The sequence below is a fragment of the Passer domesticus genome, chromosome 6 (assembly GCF_036417665.1).
Source record: "Passer domesticus isolate bPasDom1 chromosome 6, bPasDom1.hap1, whole genome shotgun sequence".
In the NCBI taxonomy this organism is placed as follows: domain Eukaryota; kingdom Metazoa; phylum Chordata; class Aves; order Passeriformes; family Passeridae; genus Passer; species Passer domesticus.
Genome location: NC_087479.1, coordinates 48,861,005 through 48,880,747, shown reverse-complemented (window position 1 = coordinate 48,880,747; position 19,743 = coordinate 48,861,005). Strand labels below are relative to the sequence as shown.

General features: G+C 43.3%; 1 protein-coding gene and 1 long non-coding RNA gene across 13 annotated transcripts in view; one reads left to right on the top strand and one right to left on the bottom strand.

Annotated features, from left to right (window-relative positions):
* The window catches only part of LOC135303477 (uncharacterized), a 36,823-nt gene extending 17,137 nt beyond the window's left edge, over positions 1-19,686 (bottom strand). The window contains exons 1-9 of one of the 12 annotated variants that reach the window (XR_010364942.1): positions 19,549-19,686; positions 18,825-18,904; positions 16,855-17,067; positions 13,526-13,613; positions 12,694-12,921; positions 10,934-11,028; positions 10,670-10,799; positions 3,133-3,221; positions 999-1,181 (exon numbers count right to left, since the gene is read on the bottom strand). This is a non-coding gene — a long non-coding RNA (uncharacterized LOC135303477). Of the gene's footprint in view, positions 1-998; positions 1,216-3,132; positions 3,222-10,669; positions 10,800-10,933; positions 11,029-12,693; positions 12,922-13,525; positions 13,614-16,854; positions 17,068-18,824; positions 18,905-19,548 lie in introns of all 12 variants that reach the window. The other 11 variants (XR_010364941.1, XR_010364935.1, XR_010364938.1 and 8 more) reach the window with 11 other exon arrangements.
* Positions 9,835-16,009, top strand: LOC135303472 (ferritin light chain-like). Its single transcript, XM_064425338.1, has 3 exons — positions 9,835-10,112; positions 12,856-13,002; positions 14,250-16,009. Exons 1-3 carry the CDS (start codon positions 9,930-9,932, stop codon positions 14,751-14,753), a joined length of 834 nt encoding a protein of 277 aa, XP_064281408.1. The 5' UTR covers positions 9,835-9,929; the 3' UTR covers positions 14,754-16,009.
* Positions 19,687-19,743: the final 57 nt, after the last annotated feature.

Here is a 19,743-nt window from a genome sequence, read left to right as displayed (position 1 = left end):
GAGATAGATATATATATATATATATAGATATATACAGATATATGTACACACACACACATCGTCTGCCTCCATTCCCTAGCACTGTTCCCTGTAGTTGCTTCACACCCCAAATTATCTCTGCTTTTGTTTTTCTCCCTCTAGCAGTGTGAGTGTGAAGCCCAAGCTATCACAGGTAGCAGGCCAATAGCCTGTGCACTATTCTATAATTCTATGCCCAATCTCACTTTTGCTGGGCCACTCACTGGAGCTTTAACCAGCCCTGCTGGTCTTTAGTGGTCCCTCAGCCTCTTTTTGGGAACCATAATCCATCATGGTACTGGGCAGGCAGTGGATGCAGAGGGACAGCCATTGTTCCCTATTTCCACAAGGAAATACTAGAACAATTTTTGTCTGCTGGGTATAAAAACCAGGTCTCCATGGCACACTTCCCTGTTCCTTGCTTGCTGCTGATCAATCGTTCCTCTGGGTCCTCCAGGGGAGCTCCCCCTGCTCTTGGCCATGACAGCGTGCATTCAAACAGCTGCTCGGGCTGGATGAAGCACCTGCTCTGGGCAGCAGCAGCTGGAGTTCATTTTGGGTCCAAAGGGCCGAGGCCAAGCAGGCTGACCGCATGTGCACTAATCCAGTATCATCACCAACTCCACCAACAACAGGTGCCCTTTGAAGAGGGAGGGAAAAACTATTTGGGGAGGAACCAGAGCTTTATAAAGGACATTATGGGCCAAGTCCTCAGCTGGTACATGCTCAGTTAAAGCATGTACTCTCTTGAAGTTACATGAGTAATGCTCACATACACAACTAAAAACTTTGGCCCACTCTCAGTGCTGCTGCTCTTCTGTTTTTAGCTTTCCTAAGGATTTTTCATCTCCTCTCCTTGCTCTCCATTGCTCTTCCATCAGAAACTTACCTGTCTCTTGCTTCAGACCAGACAGGTGAAAGTCACAAGCTACACATCCCAGATTTCATAATCCTCCTGTGCACAGGTAACACAATCTTACCATGTGTCCCTCAGTCCTGCTCGAGTCCTAGGGCTGGGTCCAGATCATGAGCCTGCAGCAACAGCAAGAAGGGCAATCCCATTCTGGAACAAATGAAATCAAACCCCATCAAGGTCCATTAAGAGAAGTCTTTCAGCACAGGCATCCCAAGAATTGTCATGCACTTGCTCAAGCCAGTGGTCCCTGTAGGACAGAGCATAATTTCAATGTAGGATCTCTGCAAATGACACAGGAAGAGAAAAAAAAAAAAAAAAAAAAAAAAAAAAAAACCCAAAAAAAAAAAACACCCTGTCAGAAACTATTGGCCAAACTGTCCCCAAGTGAAGTTTTATTCTTACTTCATTTTGCTAGAAATTTTTTTACCATCCAATACATACAAATCTCTTTTTTAAAGTCCCTCTTATTTCTGATAAACACTTGAACTAATGAAAGCCCCTATGTTTCCTTCTTTTCTGAATCCTGCCATTCTGAGCTCCAGAGGCCAGTTCTATAAATCTGGTCTCAATCATTGCAGTTACACTTGTGCTTCTTTCTGGAGAACCTGGAAGCTCTCTGGAGCCTGAGAATGGAGCTGGATTCACAGAGATGGCACTGCAGAGCATGGCTAAAAGCACTCTGCTCACACCATCTGAGTAAAAGCAGGATTTCCAAATTCCTGTTGATGCACTATCATAGGAAAACATGACCTTGCTACAAGTTGCTCGTGTGAACCACTCACAGCCTTCCTAACTTTGTATTCCAAAATTTCTTTTCCTGAGCTATGCATCTTTTAATTCTTGACTTTTCAAGATTCAGATTTACGGCACTTTTCCGTCAGGACCATATCTCAGCTGGGTTATATTACAAAGAGAAGCAAAGTGATGAGAGACAGTTGGATGAACAGAGCTGGTAGTGAGAACAGCACAGGCAGAAAAAATCCTCTCCAATCCATAATAGTCCCTGACATCTCACCTACAAGTACAGACAAGTGTAACCTGTACTGCATTGGCTTGAACACTTAAATAAGTCTCCAAGAATTTCCCTTGATGAACACCACAGTACAGGTTAGACAATTCCTTACCAAGGATGGGACAGACACTCAACCACAGGGGAACCTCCAGTGCTGGAAATGTATTCTCAGCTGCTGCAGACTCACACATTCCCTTTAAGGCTTTAACCACAGCTCCAAAGTTGGAAAACACCAGAACATGTACAAACATACACAGAAGGCAACACTGCACACTTGTGCAGCAGTTTTGTCCACGCACGTGCCTGAGGGAACCACTTTGCACCCTTACAGTGAGCAGTAGAGATACCTACACATTCCTGCCATTCCCAGCCAAAGCAATAAAACACTGCAGCATCTGACAGCACAGAGCTCTCCCTATCCCTCCGAATCCTCGCTGCCTCTTGCTGTCACTGGGCACATTTCACGCAGGCCAGCTGCACGGGATTTATTCAACCAGTTTTAGAGTATCAAAGCTAACTTTTCTTTTTTTTGTCTTTGCCCCAGGCAGGGACTTGGTATGCAGGATTCAAATCAGAGAACAAAATGTTCTAAGAAATTTGTAAATACTCAGCCCAGTAAATTCTAAATTCTAAAAAAATAAAAAAAAAGAAAGAAAAAAAAAGAAAAAAAAAAAGCTATAGCAACTGGAGTGGTTTAAAAATCAGAAAGTGAAGGATTTCACTGCATCACTGTGAGTGATGCCACTGTGTCCTAAAGATCAAAATAATTAACTTCCCAAGATTACCAATTAATGGTGCTGACTGCTTTAAGTGATAGGAGCCAAACATACTCTGAGTTCTATCTTTTAATTCCAGGGAAATCAGGAGAATGCTCAATTCAACAAACGCTCTGCAAAAAGATACTGAAATTGAAAAAAAAAAAAGTTTGATCCTTGCAGATTGGAAGAGAATACTTTGCCTGGGACATACTGCCACAGACTTACTACAATCTGCAATACTACCTATCATAGTAAGGTTTTAAAAATGTATTTAAAGCCATTAACATGGAATTAGGCAGAAGATGATAGGGAAAGAGATACCCCAGAGAATCACAACACTTAGACAATGAAGATGGTCTAAAAGAGGTGCTTTGACCAAAAAGCAGCAATAAAGGGTCATTTGTGACTGGAACTAGAAGAGGACTTACTTCATTGGAGTTCAGCATCGCCTTTAAGGTCCATGATGCTTGAGTGAAATTATCCACTTCTTTGTCTGATTCACCACCACAGGTTCCATCTAATTACAAAATTTTAAACAAACATTTAGCTGATGAATGTTCACATTAAAATTTCAAATATCTTTTTTTCTCAAGCAGTTTCACCAAGACTTTGAAAGGATTCTTTTACAAAAATTATGATTTGTTATTTTTTTCGTGATTACAAAAGCCAAAACATTTAGAATAATTTCCTCTTCACCTGAAAACATTTCACACTCCTCTTACCACAACTGTGGCTTTAATTTCTTCTCTCTAAAGCCAAGTAGCAAATGGCATCACTCAAACCAGTTTAACTCCCAGGAGTCCCTGTACTTCAGAATAAGGTGCTCCTGGTAGTAGCGGGGACTCTATCAACACTGATTATCAGTAGCACACAGCAGCAAGACAATAAATGGTTTCTGGACCTCCATTCCTTGCCCACAGTTTACTTCTTCTAGCCCAGATAATCTGAGTATGTATAAAGTGCACCTGCTCATGCAGACCTCGAAGAGGCCTGATGTCCCCTCAAGAGCCACCAGGAGCAGGGGGTGCATCTCCTGAAGTTCACACTGCCTGGAAGGCATTACCTGGTCACTGATTGCAGATGGCACAGGCTGCACACACACAAAGAAAGCCTCTGCCTTTTTCCATGTGTCAAGTCTCATTTTCTCATTTACCCAAGAGTAAGTACAGATTCTAACTCCTTCCTGTGGAAAGGAAGTTAGACTAGAAAGGCAAGTACACAAAGTATACAAATTATGGCAGACTTTAGGCAGTTTGGCATTGCACAACTCCCTTATGCAACACATTGCCTGGGGCAAGCCTCATGTTTTCAGAAATTCCACAGAATCACCTTAAATAATCTTCAGTGCTGAGGTCCTGTGCCTTCCACTTGCAAACTTATGATATACCACAGACAGATTACATGGATGAGCCTTACATCTGCTGGCCTATGCTTTTTTAATGTGACCTGAAATAACGATTGTAAAATCTCAGAGGCAGATGAACCCTGCCAATTTATAGAAATTTACTCCTAAGCACAGCCTCTTTAGAAAAACCAAAGGGGTAGTATCAGCTAGTAGCACTAGAAATGAATAGCCTACCTAAAACTCAAGTGTACTTATAAGAGCAGAAATGGAGATGGAAGAGGCAATGCTGCCAGCCAGGCTGGAACTTCCTCAGCCAGGCTGCCACTCCTCTGCACCCACCAGCTGGGAGCACAGGCTGCCCCTGGGCTCCAGCTCTCCCTGCTGCCTCTGCCCAGTCCCAGGCATGGCCTTCCTCCTTCCAGAGCCTGGGCTCCCACAGACACGGCTGAGCTGGTAAGCTGAGTCAGCTTACTGATGTGATGGTTCTGTGAATACAAGGAGAAAAGACAACAGTGCACGACTCACTGTAGGGGATTTGTCAACATTTAAAATTGCAGAGTGGTAAGTGCTTAAGAGAAAATAGTGACATACAGGCTCTAGACATGAGTTAAACAGTGGCCACAGCCCAGTTTGACCTGCAGCCCCACACTTGTAGGCAGTCACACAAACATGGCCACGTGCAGCTGGACTTGAGACAACAGGGGAAAGATGAAGGGGGCAAATGCTAACCGGGGTACAACAGTCACAGCAAGAGTTTGTCAATGCACTTGAGATGCACTTACATCTTCTAGGCTTGACTGCAGAGCTACACACAGATCCCAAACCTCCTGTTGGCACAGTTTTCCCCAGGGGCCAGAGAAGGGACAGTGGAGGGAAGGGAGAGGTCGAGTCTGCCTGAGCACTGTGGCTGTGCAGCAGTGGGAAAGAGCTCCCAGGCAGAAAGAAAAGAAATGAGGGGCACCTGGGGACCAGCAGGAGGGTGAGGGCTGGGGGTACACAGGCAGGATGTGCCCTGTACACCAAAGCCCCAGAGCAGCTCCTGGCTGAGAAGCAGCAGAGGCTGTCCCTCTCCAAACTCCGCTCCTGGAAGGGTCCCATGGTAGCAGCAAGCATTAACTACAGATAATCCAACTTAAATACTGCAGAGAAGAAAACAGCATGGATTAGAAAACCCTCCTATATGTATTCTGTGACACAAGGATAAAGATAAGCTTTGCTTGCATTTCAGAAACTCTTACAAGCTTAAAGCTATGTTAGCTTTAGACACAGCAGAGATATGCCTGTGGGCACATTCTGTTTGAAGGACAGATTTCAATCAGTGAAGTTTCAAAGAATTCTATATATATATCACAATGTTTTATGTCATCCAGCATTCAGAAAGTTCCTTAAGGAAGAACTTAATTGCCAAAGAAGAGAGGCAATGAGCCAACATCTCAGTATCTGTGCCATGCAGAATTGTGCCTGGGAAGCCTATGGAAACAAACTGTCTGAGATAAAAGTTACAACAGAGGCAAAAAGTGTCACAACATTATCAAGCTACTGAAGCAATGAGGGAAAACTCAAGGCAAAAAAGACATGGCTGTTTCCAGTGTTGAGAACATCCTCAAACACCTCATCTGGCTTCAAACACTGCAGTAATGGATGTGTGGCAAACACAAAAATCAAAATGACAGGAAGAAATTTTTGGGACTCTAGAAAAGGAAAGCAAATGAAAACTAAGGCTTGGAGTATTTGAGGCGAGTGCTGCAAAAGAAAAAAAAAAGCCAAAAAAAGGCATTTAAAAATTTACTTCCAAAATTAAAAGTTAATCCAAGTATTTTTCAAAGTGAATTTCATTATGGTACCTCATTTTATTAAACTGAATATATGCAAAATACGTGCAGATCTGGCACAGTATAGTAATTTTCAGTACCTATAAACCCAAAATACAGGCTTCTGTCTGTTCTGTTTGACAGCAACAAAACTGGTTTCAAAGAGACTAGGCTTTATTTTTGAGCAATCCCTTTCTTGTATCACTAAAAAATGCTGATTTCAGAGCACTATAGCAAACTGGCCCTTTCCATTTGGTCAGTGACAAAGAGACAAACAATATTTTCCAGAATGTCTATGTTGCAGCCTGGTCACAACACTGTTTTCTCTCCAGGGCCATCTCATGTTTTGCTGATGACCACTTTTATTGAAAGCCAGTTAAAAGAGGTTATTTTGCTATGCTTACTTAAGTAGTAACATTCCAAATTTCAGGCTTCTTTTTTAACTTTATGAGTCATACAGTGCAAAAAGGCAACAAAACAACTCAGAAATCTTGCTGGCTCTTCCTCCGTGGATAAAGAAAGCAAAAGAAGGAAAAAAAATAGTGAGATGAAGCACCTGTTGAGACTAGAAAAGTGTAAGAAAAATGGGTTAAGGGACTTCAAGTCTAATAAAAGCAATCATGAATTCATGGGTGTTCATATGAATCATTCCTAATTTCCTGCCAGAGAGCTTTGGTTTCACTTAATTACAAAAGAAAGTGATGAATTAAGAAGGCAAATTCACAAGCATCCTACATACATATCATACATTTATTTGTTTTTTCCTTTTTCCTCACACAGCCCTCTGTTTCCATCACAGCTATTGATGAGCACTGAATGAGAGAAAACTCTGGCAGCATTAGATAGGCTATTTGCAAAGCACATGAAAAAACCATCACAGCTAGAAAGAAGCAAACAGATGGTAGCTGGAGAGAAGCAACAGCCACAACTCTTACTACCTGTGGTGAAAGAATAAACAATACCAACTCCAGACCACAAAGTGCAGCCAAAAGAATCTAGCTTTAAATGAGACAATCAGGGTAGAAAATGGCCAGATACAACTAAACGTTTGCAAAGTAGGCTCAGGAGAAAGAATATTTTGAGAGGGCTGCTAAAGCCCACTGACACAAACAATCCTCTCTACTGCACTCTGCCAAAGAATAAGCAGGAAAAGGAGTGGGGAGGAGTAGAGAAGGTATGGGTTTGCGTGTAAGAGAGCTTACTTTGATGGAATTTTAATTGTAGTTCTGTATCCCACACTGTGGTGTTTTGGCTTCCCACTCTGCAATACACTCTCAACACACTTGAAAATATGTTGTACCAAAATCATGCCAAATTATAAAAATGAAAAGATACCTTTTATCAAGGCATGTGCCTGTAACCAACTCTTTGATGACCCTTGTAGGTCCCTTCCAGCTCAGAATATTCTGCGATTCTGTGCTGAAAAGCTGTAACTAAGAAACTGAACAAAGTGCCAGCTCCCTGGAATGCTGCATTTCTTGAGGGCACAAGCTTTTGGAGCAGATGATACCTTCCCCAGTCCAGATACAAATAGCATACTGCATGCTATGTAGCAAGAATCCCTACATCACTTTGTCATGGAATTTTTCCATAATACAATTGATAACCATGCAAATGGTCTGTATTTCCTTCAGTTCTATGAAGCATAAAGCAAAATAAACATGTATGTGTATGTACAAAATGAACATATGGAGCAAAAGAATTTTCGAGTCAGTTTTCAGATCAGCTCTATGCATCACAGATGACCTTAAGAAATGCTCTTGCCTCTTAGCTGTCCATCACTGAAATGGGATAACTTGTTTTCCAAGGCTCCAAAGCCCATTAATGCAGAGACAAACCTCTATGAGATTATATGCTCAGAAATGATCATAATAAATGCCCAATTAACTAAAAACAACTACAAACTTTTCCATGGGGACACTGGCTAACTTGCTTGCTATAGCTATTTCACACTTCAAGTTATTCAAAGAAAGGAGGTCATCAAGTATTTATTTAAGTTGGGATGTCAGTGCATACACACACAGAGGCACCACACTTTCTCCTCTCCCTCCTCCTCTGAGGGAATCAAGGGATTATTCTGGAATTATAAAACACTAGCGACTACTTTACAGGCCAAAACAAGGACAGCTGGAATGGAAGGAACTAAAAGGTAGTTGATAGAGGTATGTCCTTCCAGCAAAAATCCCTAGTGCTACTTTGAAGAAGAGGATGCCTACTGAGAACTTCAAAATAAGGTCATATGTCACTCAAGTGTCTTGTCAATATATTGACATTTAATGACTTTGGGTACTTATTTCAGCCTTGCAAACATTACAGCTATATTACTCACATGAATTTTTACCCAAATGCTTAAATCCTGTTTAATTTTTTTAAGCGAAACTTCTAATTTAACTACAACATGAAGAACCAGAAGTAAAAAATGGATAATTACAGCTAACAAAGAGGGCTGAATTAGCATATGAGATGAAGGCACTGAACAAGAATTATTTAAGTTTCTCATGAGCAATGTTCTCATATCTCTACACGACTACTGTCAGATGATGCATGCTGGGCTCCAGGCAGTCAGATCCAATAACAATTAAAACAGGCAATGGAAAACGATTCTGCCCTTAGCATCCGGGGTTGGTGGGGGAGTGGTCTTCTAGAAAAATATTACACAAAACAGCACATAACATTGAGCTTACTAAACAAAGTCACTGAAGAGAAAATTATTGATTTTGAAGGGTGTTGAAATTACTCATATTTTCGCTCCACTGGTCTGAATCCATTAAAGGTAAAGAAATGCTCAAGAAATGCCGAGCTCCATCCACGTGGTAAAACAGTTGAAAAAATCAGTAATGTGTATTTTCAAGTTACTGTACAAGCTGAGGGTTACTGGTTACTAAAATACTGAAGATAGTTTAAGAAGCATAGGTAGGACCAGTTCAGCACTAAACCAAAAAACCATAAAGAATTTACCTTGTAGCAAAGACATATACACACATTGCTAAATTACCAAGACTTTTCAGAGCTCACTCCCTCCCCATGAGAGAGGTGAGAACATGCCTCTGCCTGCATGTTCTCACCAGCCACTCCAGCCTCGGCCCAGCCTGGCCACAATCTCAGATGAGGCTGCTGGAACCAGAGGTACTGAATGTGACTGCCTGGAAAAGGGCTCAGCCCTTTCATTAGAAGAGTTTTATCCACGGTATTACTGTCCCATATAGACAATGTATTAGAGACAGGAAGCAAAGAGCCAGCAGGTTACACTGTCTCTGCACAGCTCTGATGTCAAACAGAGTGAGAGGCAGCAGCTGGGACTTTGCCAAGAACCAAACTGAGGGAGCTCCAGCATCCTGATCTGCTGGTGCCCTCACCATCAGTGTGCAACACAGCACAGCTGCTGCCCCTTGCACATGCTCTGCACCAGAGTACACGTAGCTGCATATCAAGCTGTTGGCTTGTAGCCTGCCTAGGAAGCGCAAGCAAGAAGTATGTGCATTTCCTACGTTCTTCTGCTTCTGATTGTCTTCTCTGCTTTCCTCTACTACATGCTTAAACAGGAAATACTTTCACTTTAGTTGTGTTGCTCTGTTTGGAAAGAAAACGAAAGCATGTTAAACACACAAGTTTATGTTTTTCTGTTATGTTTGTAGGACCAAACCTATGGCACATGTACACATGTAATCATGAACCACTGAAGAGAAAGCACATACTGGAATGTTTTATTAAGAACACTCATTGCAGAATCCCTTTCCTCAAGTCACTCATAGCCAAGATTCAATGTTTTTTAACCACTTCTTCAGCACAAGCGTGCGGCACGACTTCAAGAAGAGGCCAGGTTAACACATCTACTTAACTGTTAAGGTAAATCTTTTACACCAATCATTCACTATTCACGCTGTTTGCCGGCACCCGCGGGTTCCCCGGGCTGCTCGGCGCTGTCTGCGCTCCCGCCGCGCCTGCCCAGGGCCCGCCCGCATCCGCACACCCACATCCTCCTCCTCCTGCTCCCGGGGCGGGCGGGCTCGCAAGGTGTGTCCCAGGTGCCCGGCTATATCAGGCGGCGCGGCGGCGGCGCGGCGGGCCCATGGCGGTGCCGGCCATGGCCGAGCCGCGCTCCAAGCGGCCGCGGGTGCCGCTGCCCGCCTGCCCCGCGCACCGCCCGCTGCCCGCCAGCCGCGTCCGCCACGGCTTCCCGCCCGCCGTGGAGGAGGCGCTCTGCGGCGTCACCGGCGCCCAGCTGGAGCTGCACTACTGCCTGCAGGCGCTGGTAAGGCGGCGGGCCGCGGCGGGAGGGCTGCCTAAGCGCCGGCAGCGGGGAGAGCGGGTGCCGGAGCCCGGCTGAGGAGGGTTTGGAGTCGGGCGGGGGCGGCACAGCGGTGCCTGTGTCCTGACACGGGGTTTGGAGGCTCTCCGGGCTCCCCAGCCCGCTGGCGCAGCGCTCCTGCCATAGCCATGCACGGCCACGAAACGAGGAGGAAGGTCCGTAAGGCGCGGGCCATGAAACGAGCGCTCGGGTGTTTCGGGTAATTCACAGAGGGCCTCTTGCCTGGGGAAAAGGGACAGGAACAGGGGATGCTAACAGCTTTGCAGTAAAACGCTTGAGTGGGTTTTCCCCCAAACTTTGATGAATAGTTGCGTGTTGTTCACTATAGTCTGTGGGTTTCTTGCTCCACAGGCATGAACTTCGGACATTAAATCATAAAACGCATCACTGATACCATGTCAAATTCATGCCAGAATTGCATCTGGCTACATATAAGGCAAACATATAACTTAACAGAGATATTAAAATTCTTTTAAAACTCAAAATTATCAATGCCATACCTTCTGATGGCAAGCATCCACGGGGAAGCAACACAAACGATATTCAGTACATCCCCAAGATCTTTCAATTGAGTTTGATATGAAGCATAAGTTCAATGTAAATTTAAGTATGCAGTAAAACCTGTTAAGCCTGTGGAAGAAAAAAGTTGTAGTGATTGGCAGCTGGATGAGATGGAGAAAACTCAGTTAGAAATTGACTTTGGATAAATCAAACCTAGAAATGTGAACATCCTAAATAGAGAATGATTGACGTAAAAGATTTACCTTAACAGTTAAGCAGATGTGTTAACTTGAACTCCACTTGAAGTTGTGCTGCACACTTTCACTGAGGATCTGCTTATAAAACAATCTTGGCTGTGCTGTCAACAGAAACAGGAATGAGTGACTTGAGGAAAAGGATTCTGAAAATAAAGCAATGAATGTTCTTAATAAAACATTCCAGTATGTGCTTTCTCCTCAATGGTTTACGGTCGTGTGCGTCTGTGTGTGTCACAGGTTTAGGTTATCCCTAAAAATATAAGAGAAAAACATAAACTTGTGTGTTTGACACGTCTTCATTTTCTTTCTGAACATAGGTGAAATGAAAATATTTCCTATTTAAGCAGGGTAATAGAGGAAAGCAGAGAAGACAATCAGAAGCAGAAGAACTTAGGAAATGCACATACTTCTTGCTTGCCCCTCCTAGGCAGGCTACAAGCCAACAGCTCGATATGCAGCTACGTGTACTCTGGTGCAGAGCATGTGCAAGGGGCAGCAGCTGTGCTGTGTTGCACGCACATGTGCAAGGGACAGCAGCTGTGCTGTGTTGCACGCACATGTGCAAGGGACAGCAGCTGTGCTGTGTTGCACACTCATGGTCAGGGCACCAGCAGATCAGGATGCTGGAGCTCCCTCAGTCTGGTTCTTGGCAAAGTCCCAGCTGCTGCCTCTCATTCTTCTCACCATCAGAGCTGTGCAAAACCAGTGTTCCAGCCAGGGTAACCTGCTGGCTCTCCTTTGCTACCTGCCTGTAATACTTCTCTTTATGAGACAGCCATAACATGGATAGAATATTCTAAATATAAGAGCTGTTAGGTCTGTTAGCATGGTTAAATATGGCAGTGGTTTAAGTTGTTACTTTCCCATACAGAACAGAACAAGGCCAGCAGAGGATTTAGGGTTGTAATACTTCTGAAATTACAGAATGGCCTGGGTTCGAAAGGACCTTAAAGACCATCAAGTTCCAATGTCCCTGCCATGTGCAGGGACACCTTTCCCAAGACCAGGCTGCTCAAAGCCAAGTTCTCTGGGCAACCTCTTCTGGTGTCTCACCATCCTCCCAGTAAAGAGGTTTTTTCCAAATACCTAATCCAAACCTGCTCTTGCAGTTTTAAGCCATTCCCCTTTGTCTTGTCACTGCATGCTGTAGTAAAAACTCCCTCTCCATGTTTCTTATAGGTACTGGAAGGATACAATTAGGTGACCAGAACCTTCTCTTTTCCAGGCTGAACAAACCCAGTTCTCTCAGCCTTTCACAGGAGAGGTGCTCCATCCCTCTAATAACTTTGTGTCCCTCCTCTGGACTTGCTCCAACAGATTGATGTTCTTCCTGAGATGCCTTCCCAGGCATGAGTTATATCTTATATTGAAGGTGTAGAGTTCAGTAGCAGTATCCATTATTTTGGAATACCATTGTCCATAATAAAACTGATAAACAGATGTAAAGTTGTGCTTGTTCTCTTTTTGGTATTTGCCTTATCCTTCTCATATCTTTGAAAGCTAACTTTTGACCGGAATGCAGGCCTGCAGGGATAAATTTTATGTTCCCTGTTCTGGGAGTATGTTTAAAAAACAAAACAAAAACCCTCCACAAAACACAATTACAAAACACACATGCTAACAATTCATAAATAAAATATTCTGAAGATCTCTTATCTGCTCCTGCAAGAGCAACATCTATGACTACAGCTGCCTGACCAGTACTAAAGGATAGAAGGACTTCTAGTAGAAGCACAGATTTTTCATTTCATACTCAAACTACTCACTTCATTTATTGTAGAAATTGGATCAAGGTCTCCAAAGTGATCGTGCTTTGTGAACAAATCACCTTCCTCTGGAAGGGTCTCCCAAGTTCTGTTAAAGCCACATTCTGCTGAAGGTGAGTCCCATATCTGTCAAATCTTAACACTCTTGTTTTGTGTGCTTAGGGTGAATATTTTGATCAGTCACATGTGGCTCTACCAAATATTTCGAAGTTCTTCCTGCATCAAGCTCTGGAAGAGAGAAAAGCCGCAGAGGCGTTGATGAAGTATCAGCAGGAAAGAGGAGGCAATTACTGCTCTAAAACCATCCAGGTGGGTAGTAGTCAACAAATTTTCAAGCAGCTGTGCTCCCTTTAACTTACTGAATTATATTGTTGGTACTTCAGATCTCTGCATTCACCCACTATTAGATTTCCAGATATAATTTATGTGGCATACTTGTGTAGAAGGTTTTGTTCTTGATTGTGATGCCTAGAAACTGTCAGACATACAGTCCTAACTCTATGGGGGTGCTCTCCAGCCCAAAAGAATACGGACAGTGTTCCCCTTTGCTTTTACTCAGCTGGACACTGCTGTTTCTACTATGCTATAATGGATTATAACCCCTTAAATTGTGCTGAAACAGCCCACTTGTCTCCTTCACACACAACCTAAGTGGAAGTTTAGACATGACTCACACTTAAGAAGAGTGGTAAGGAAGGAGAACCATCCAGCTTGGAGCAGTAGGTGATTTCCTAAAGTACAGCTCGTGACAGAATTTAAACTAAGATCTAACTTGGGCTTGCACAGCTGCAAAAGAATAACTCAAATGTTTTCAGTAAAAAAAATAACCCACCTCATTTGTTTAAGACCAAGAGGCTGATTCTCCTCTACAAAATTAGTTAACACAGAATGCTCCTCTTTGGTCCATCATAGCAGTTAAGCTGTAAAGTAAAAAGGCTATTGTAAAAATCTTTCTTAATATTCAGTTTGCATCAAGGAGGAGCTTAGGACTTCCAGTACTTAAAGGCCTACAGGAAAGAGTGAGAAGGACTCTTTGTCAGGGAATGCAGTGTTAAGATGAGGGATAACAATTTTTAACTGGAAGAGGGAAGATATTTAGGCTAGATATTAGGAAGTCCCTCTTCACTGTGAGGGTGGTGAGACACTGGAAAAAAAAGCCCAGAGCAGTAGAGGATGCCCCATTCCTGGGAGTGTTCAAGGCCAGGTTGGATGGGCCTTTGAGCAGTCTGGTCTAGTGGAATATGGCAGAGAGTTGGGACAAGATGATTTTAAGGTCCCTTCCAGCCCCAGCCATTCTATGACTGGGTTTCCTGGTGTAAGAACCCTCTTCAGGCATAGTTGCTGCTATGCAAATCTGTTCCTTGAAGAAGTGCTTGGGTTCTGCCACTTGTGTTTACAGCCTGAAAAAAACAATAGATGCTCCAAACTGGAAGCAGTTGTCGCAAAATCCTAGTACAACATTTTTAGAGCATGAGGTTAAGTTGCAGGAATTCATTGATGAATACAGATACATGAGAAGTTCTTTTGAGTAAATACAATTCTGTCTTTGTTTTCAGAAACCAAACTGTGATTATGCAGTCGGTCTGATGAAAGCCCTGGAACTAGCAATGGTACAATGGAAAACTATGCTGCGATATTTTGAAGAGCTTTATGCCCTGAGTGTTGAAAATGCAGACCCTCACAGTGCAAGCACTATCAAGAAACAATTTATTGGGCCCAAAATCCAGAAGATCAAGTTGATGGGAGATCTGCTGACCAATGCTCGCAGGCTTGACTGTTCCCAGGATGGCAGAAATAGTCTTGGGGATTACTTTATGGACCGGCTGCAGAAAGAGTTCAGGACCAGCATAGAGCCAGAGTCCAGTGATCACTGCAGCCCCTGCCCACCTCTCCAGCAGTGCACAGGAGCTGCAGAAGGTCTGAAGCGACCCCAGAGAGAATGCTCCCAGCACAGAAATGGCATAGGGCCCATATATGCAACCATACACTGCACCACGATGCTGCCACAGTGTAATGATGGCATGGGAGCAAAGGTGAAGCAGGGCAGGGAGGGCCTTTAATGCTCAGCTGCTGCAGCTACAGGGCAGCTCCTCAGGCAGACCTGTCCCGAGGGTGGAGCTGGGACCAAAACTCAGGAGACATGATGCTCCATCCCTCCTCCTGCTTTACACCCCATCCCCTCATCCTGTGCTGAGTCACAGCTCAAAATCTATTTGCTTTAAATGATAGCAAGATCACCAGCTAGATTGTCACATTTATCTATGCAAATATCTATCTATCTATTTATCTATTCTTCCTAGAAGCCAAAAGGTCTTAAGCTTCTTCTTTCTCTTAAATGATTAATAGGATCAGTTAGTGCAAATTATTTTAAGAAGATATATATAAATTTTATTAAATAAAAAAGAAATCACTGCACCTTTAGTGCAAAGAAACTTTTACATGGCAGAAAATCCCAATATTTAGTTTTATATTACTGAATATTTTACTATTTGGTATTTTAAATTACTAACAAGTATAGTAACATAATGAACTTTTTAAAAAGACTTATTCAAAAACAATGGGATTTTTATCTTATTTCTATCATACTAGCAATTTAAATAAGTAGTCTAATGCATTTACTGATCAGCTATTTCTACTTCAGGATGAAGGATGCAAACATTTCCTCAACAGTGGGAATAAGAAAATGTGCTGATTTCTCTATAGTTATTGCCTAGTTGGCTTTTCTCATCCTCAGAAAGCAGATGAGAGAGAAATTAGGAGTTGTCATTAGATGAGAACTTTAGAGGTTCTAAGGCATATTTTGCAAGGGTCACCGAAGAAAGTAGCTCTAGGACTTTGTCCAGACTTAATGTAGGGTGATTGCTTTAATTATGATACAGAGCCCTATCTCAGCTGGCTCACTAAAGGAATTACTGTGGCACTCCTGCTACTTCTTATATTCCCTCTTTGGTCCCAAGTAGGGGCATGAGAGCCTAGTGAAAAAACAGCACACTTAACTAGAATTGCATCAGAGAGAATGGGTACTCATTAGTTTTGCTTTTCAATTAGGGCAGTGTTAGCCAGCTTGGTTCAAGTGCAGAGGTGTCCAAATTCCTCTCATTAGTTCCCTGCCAGAGTGCCTCATTCTGTACCCTGGCTCCCAAGGTCACCTAAGAAGAGCAACTGGCTAGATCAGCTGCCTGCAGTTAGGAATTTTTTGTCATTATATACATCTTTTATGGGGTTTGATTCATTGGAAGACTGCCTCACACTTTCATGTAATACTTCAGCTGATACTCCTGTTTTGCTTGAAAATAAATTCAGTTCTATGTCTGTATCTCCAGTGTATTCCTCAATTCACCACCCAGGCATGCTGGTATTCTTCTCCAAGAGATTTTGCATATGTATACAAAACTGCACCACTATTTTTCTGCATCTGAGGAAGTTGTACATGATGGAAGAGTACGACAGAGTGAAAATAAATGCCAGAAAACTGTGTTACTCTAAAGCACTTCATAATGAAACATTTTCAGTAAACTCTGATACAGCTACAGTTAAGTAGCAATTTCTGCAAAGCCCACCTTCTGTTGGTGTTACAACATGGGACAGAAAATTACACTGCAGATGTTTTCCCAGTCTTTTCTGTGAATGTGGTTTAACTTTGGGGTGGGGATGGGGAACACAACCACTTTAAAACAACCTCTGTATTCATCTATAAAAATACTGCCATGTGCCACAGGAATGACTCAAAGCACTTTTAGAACCATGCCAGATTTGCCTGTGTTGAGATTTCTGCTGTCTAATACAGCAGGACTCTAAAAGATATTTCCATCTGGGCTAGATTCCATCACCCATCCTCATGCTGAGCATACCTTATTCAACAATTAGTTCCAGTGACTGCAACTCAACATGAATAAGAGCAATGGAATCCACCCCCCTCAGTATTAAAAAACAGCCCACTAAGTGTGAACAGAGCAAAGCTACTAACTGAATTCTAAACTAGTGCTGTATAAAACTACTTCATTACCACTTGTAATGTTTGACCTACTTGTACAACAACCTTCACTTTTTAAAAGCTGATGACTTGAAACGTAGATACAGCTTCATCCATGGTTTACAGCATTTAACAAAGTCCAACATAACAAAGAACCCGACTTTTACATTTTTTAGAGCCAGACTTACTTGCCTCTTATTTTTCCACGAAGTAGTGCCATGTCTGTTTCTCAGACTTCTCATGTTCATCTTCTAATGAAATGTATCCACACACTCTAAGAATTTAAGTCTTTTTCTCTCCCTTTTCCTTTGCCAAAACATGTTCTGGGCCCTCTGCCTCTAAACACAATTCTGCTAATTCCAAATAAACTCACAATCAGCTGTTTCCCCAGCCTCTATCCTCTGAAAAAGAAAAGAGAAATCAATCAGTTACTGCAGGTAATAAGCTCTTCTTGTCCATGTGCTGCTTCTGCTCAGAGGGCACAAATGCCTGTGAGTATGGTCTCAGATTTAAATACCTATCAGTTGTGTGTAGGATGAGTCTATCCATGTTTCTCAACTAGAAAGAACAATCTACTTCTGCCTTCCCAGCTTCCTTTGCAATCACATCCTGAAAAACAATATATCAAAGATCAACGTAGAATAGGTTAAGGGCAGCAGCTCTTATAGAAACTTTGCAAATTATCTTTCTCTGCTGAATACTCGAGACACACTCCCTGTATCTGTACTTCCAAAGCAGTGCCCAAACAATCCAAACACACAACCTGGGACAGCTCTGAATAGCCAGTGTAGCACCAGTACCCTAAACAGAGCATCCAAACTGAAAGCTCAGGAGAGACCTATCTCACCTGAAATTGTGAGTTAGAGCCCCAGAGGCTTTCAAAGAGGTTTAACAATGGAATCCTTGTAAATGCTTGCCATAAGCACTACCTGTGGTTGCCTGAATTCAGACTGAGGAATGCCCTTAAAAGTCTCCAAGTGAAGATTGTTCTGTCCTTCATCCTCTCCACTGTGGCCACACAAAACTGAGAAGGGCATCTCAGGGTTTGTTCTTTGCAAGGATGTTTTTTTTCAGGTCGCATTGTACATGGCAACATCTTTCTGGACAAACCTGTCTTTGGGAATGACACTGGAAAGTGGATGGCATCAGCAGGGAATCACAGAATCAGAATTATTAGGATTGGATGGGATGTCTGGAGACCAGCATGTCCAAACCCAAAGGAAGGTGTCCTCAAGGGCACCTTCACTGGACGACTACTGTGTGGAATTCACTCTGTGGTCACAGCCTTCTCCTGACCTTTTCACTTGGAGGAATTAATGCACTTGAGCCCACATTCATGGGCAATTATTGGCAAACTCCCTGTAGTGCTTGTCCAAGCCCTACTGTTACCACTTTGCCCACTTTGCTCCCTACTCACTCGAGTCTCTGAGTGTCTTTTCCTGGGGTCACATATAAGCTGCAAACACACAGAGGCAGAATAGGCTACAATACTGACCAAACATTCGGTAAAATTACCTTTTTCCAAAAATTAAGCCAATGGTCTGGAGAGAGTTTAAGTGTCTTGAGTGGGTCACACTGCCAGCACAAAGCCTTGATATCCCATTTTACAGGTTCAGTTGTTACAGCATAAAACTTTCTCATTTAAATTTATTGTACATTATTGTATATCTTGCACTATTTTGAATACAAATTATTTTTACTTTGTTAGCAGTTCAATAAAGATTTAGTACCAACTATCTTTATTCCTTCTGGATCAAAGAACATCTGTAATAACATTGAAGTGTCTCCACAAATTTGCCACTGTTGCCTCTCAGACACAGCTGGGAGATACATTTCTAAATGTGTAGGGGTGGCCAGTAGCTGATCTCCCTCCTTGGGACATGCTGCTTTTCAGCATCAGGTACATTGAAAGAATGAATTTCTACATATAGTTTTATCTTCAAAAAAGCCTATCTTTTAGAGATACCGACAGAATGCAATTTACAGTTCTCATCTTGGTTTGTACTCAAAGGTATTTAGGTGAGTAGAAAATGAGGAGTGCAGATAAGGAATTTTTGCCAAAAAATAAATCGCATAACAACAAAAGAAGCCACCATCATGACAACCCATCTGAGGTCATAGGCACGGGGACTGGGAATTGATCATTGATATTTTTTACCTTTTGCTCAGTCCCTTGTCCCACTGAAAACAGCTCTGCTGCTGATTTTGAATGAGCTGAAATTTCACCAACATTTATAACTGCAGAACAGAAATTATTTCTAGCTTTTGGGACATTAAATATATGCACTAAATATATTATATTATATTTATGCATATATATGCATAAATATATGCATTAAATATATTATTTTAATTATGAAGTCATAGAAATCACATAGTTGAATTACTGAATTCTGCTGAGAAGAACCTAATTTCCCATCTCAAATAATAGTCAAAAAAAAAACCAGAGTAAAAAGTCTGGCACCTTTGAGGGACGTTAACAAAACCCATCCCATTTCCCCAGGCTCCAAACTCTCCCACTGCTAGAAACAAATCCTTATCGAGCGAGCCGTCCAACAGCAGCGCAACCGCAGCAAAACGCCGCGGCACGGAGCGACATCCATCTCTCCCAAGGTTTCTGAGCGAAGGTGAACAGAGCTGGAAGAGGAACCCGGAATGCCAGAGTTCCCAGGGATTCCCGGGGGAAGGAAGGCTGGCGCTTCCCGCTGGGACAGGCCCGCAGCGCCACCGGGTGGCCGCCGCCTGCCCGTCCCTCCGCTCCGCGGTGTCCCCGCTTCCCTCTGCCCGCACCTCCGCGGTGTCCCCGCCGTCCCGCACGGTCCCGGCTGCCCGCGGTGTCCCCTGGAGCCTCCCGCCCCCACGAACGCCCCCGCTGTAATTACCCTTGTGGCCGCGGACAGAGCTGTCCAGGGGCTGGGGGCTGTGAGGAGCCAGCGGAGCCGCCACGGGTGTGTGCGGGGAGAGCGGGGCGCGCCGCTGTCCCCCCGGGCGAGCGGCCGGCGGCACCTTCGGGCATCGGGGCCACTGCTCTCCCTGGCGCGGCGGCAGGGCGGGCTGCTGAGAAAGGGAACAAACAA

Bases quoted from the DNA above. Each gene is read 5' to 3' on its own strand.
- LOC135303472 (XM_064425338.1), top strand. From the start codon at position 9,930: ATGGCGGTGCCGGCCATGGCCGAGCCGCGCTCCAAGCGGCCGCGGGTG. The intron at 10,113-12,855 runs GTAAGGCGGCGG...TTGTGTGCTTAG, and splicing joins ACTACTGCCTGCAGGCGCTG to GGTGAATATTTTGATCAGTC. The intron at 13,003-14,249 runs GTGGGTAGTAGT...CTTTGTTTTCAG, and splicing joins ACTGCTCTAAAACCATCCAG to AAACCAAACTGTGATTATGC.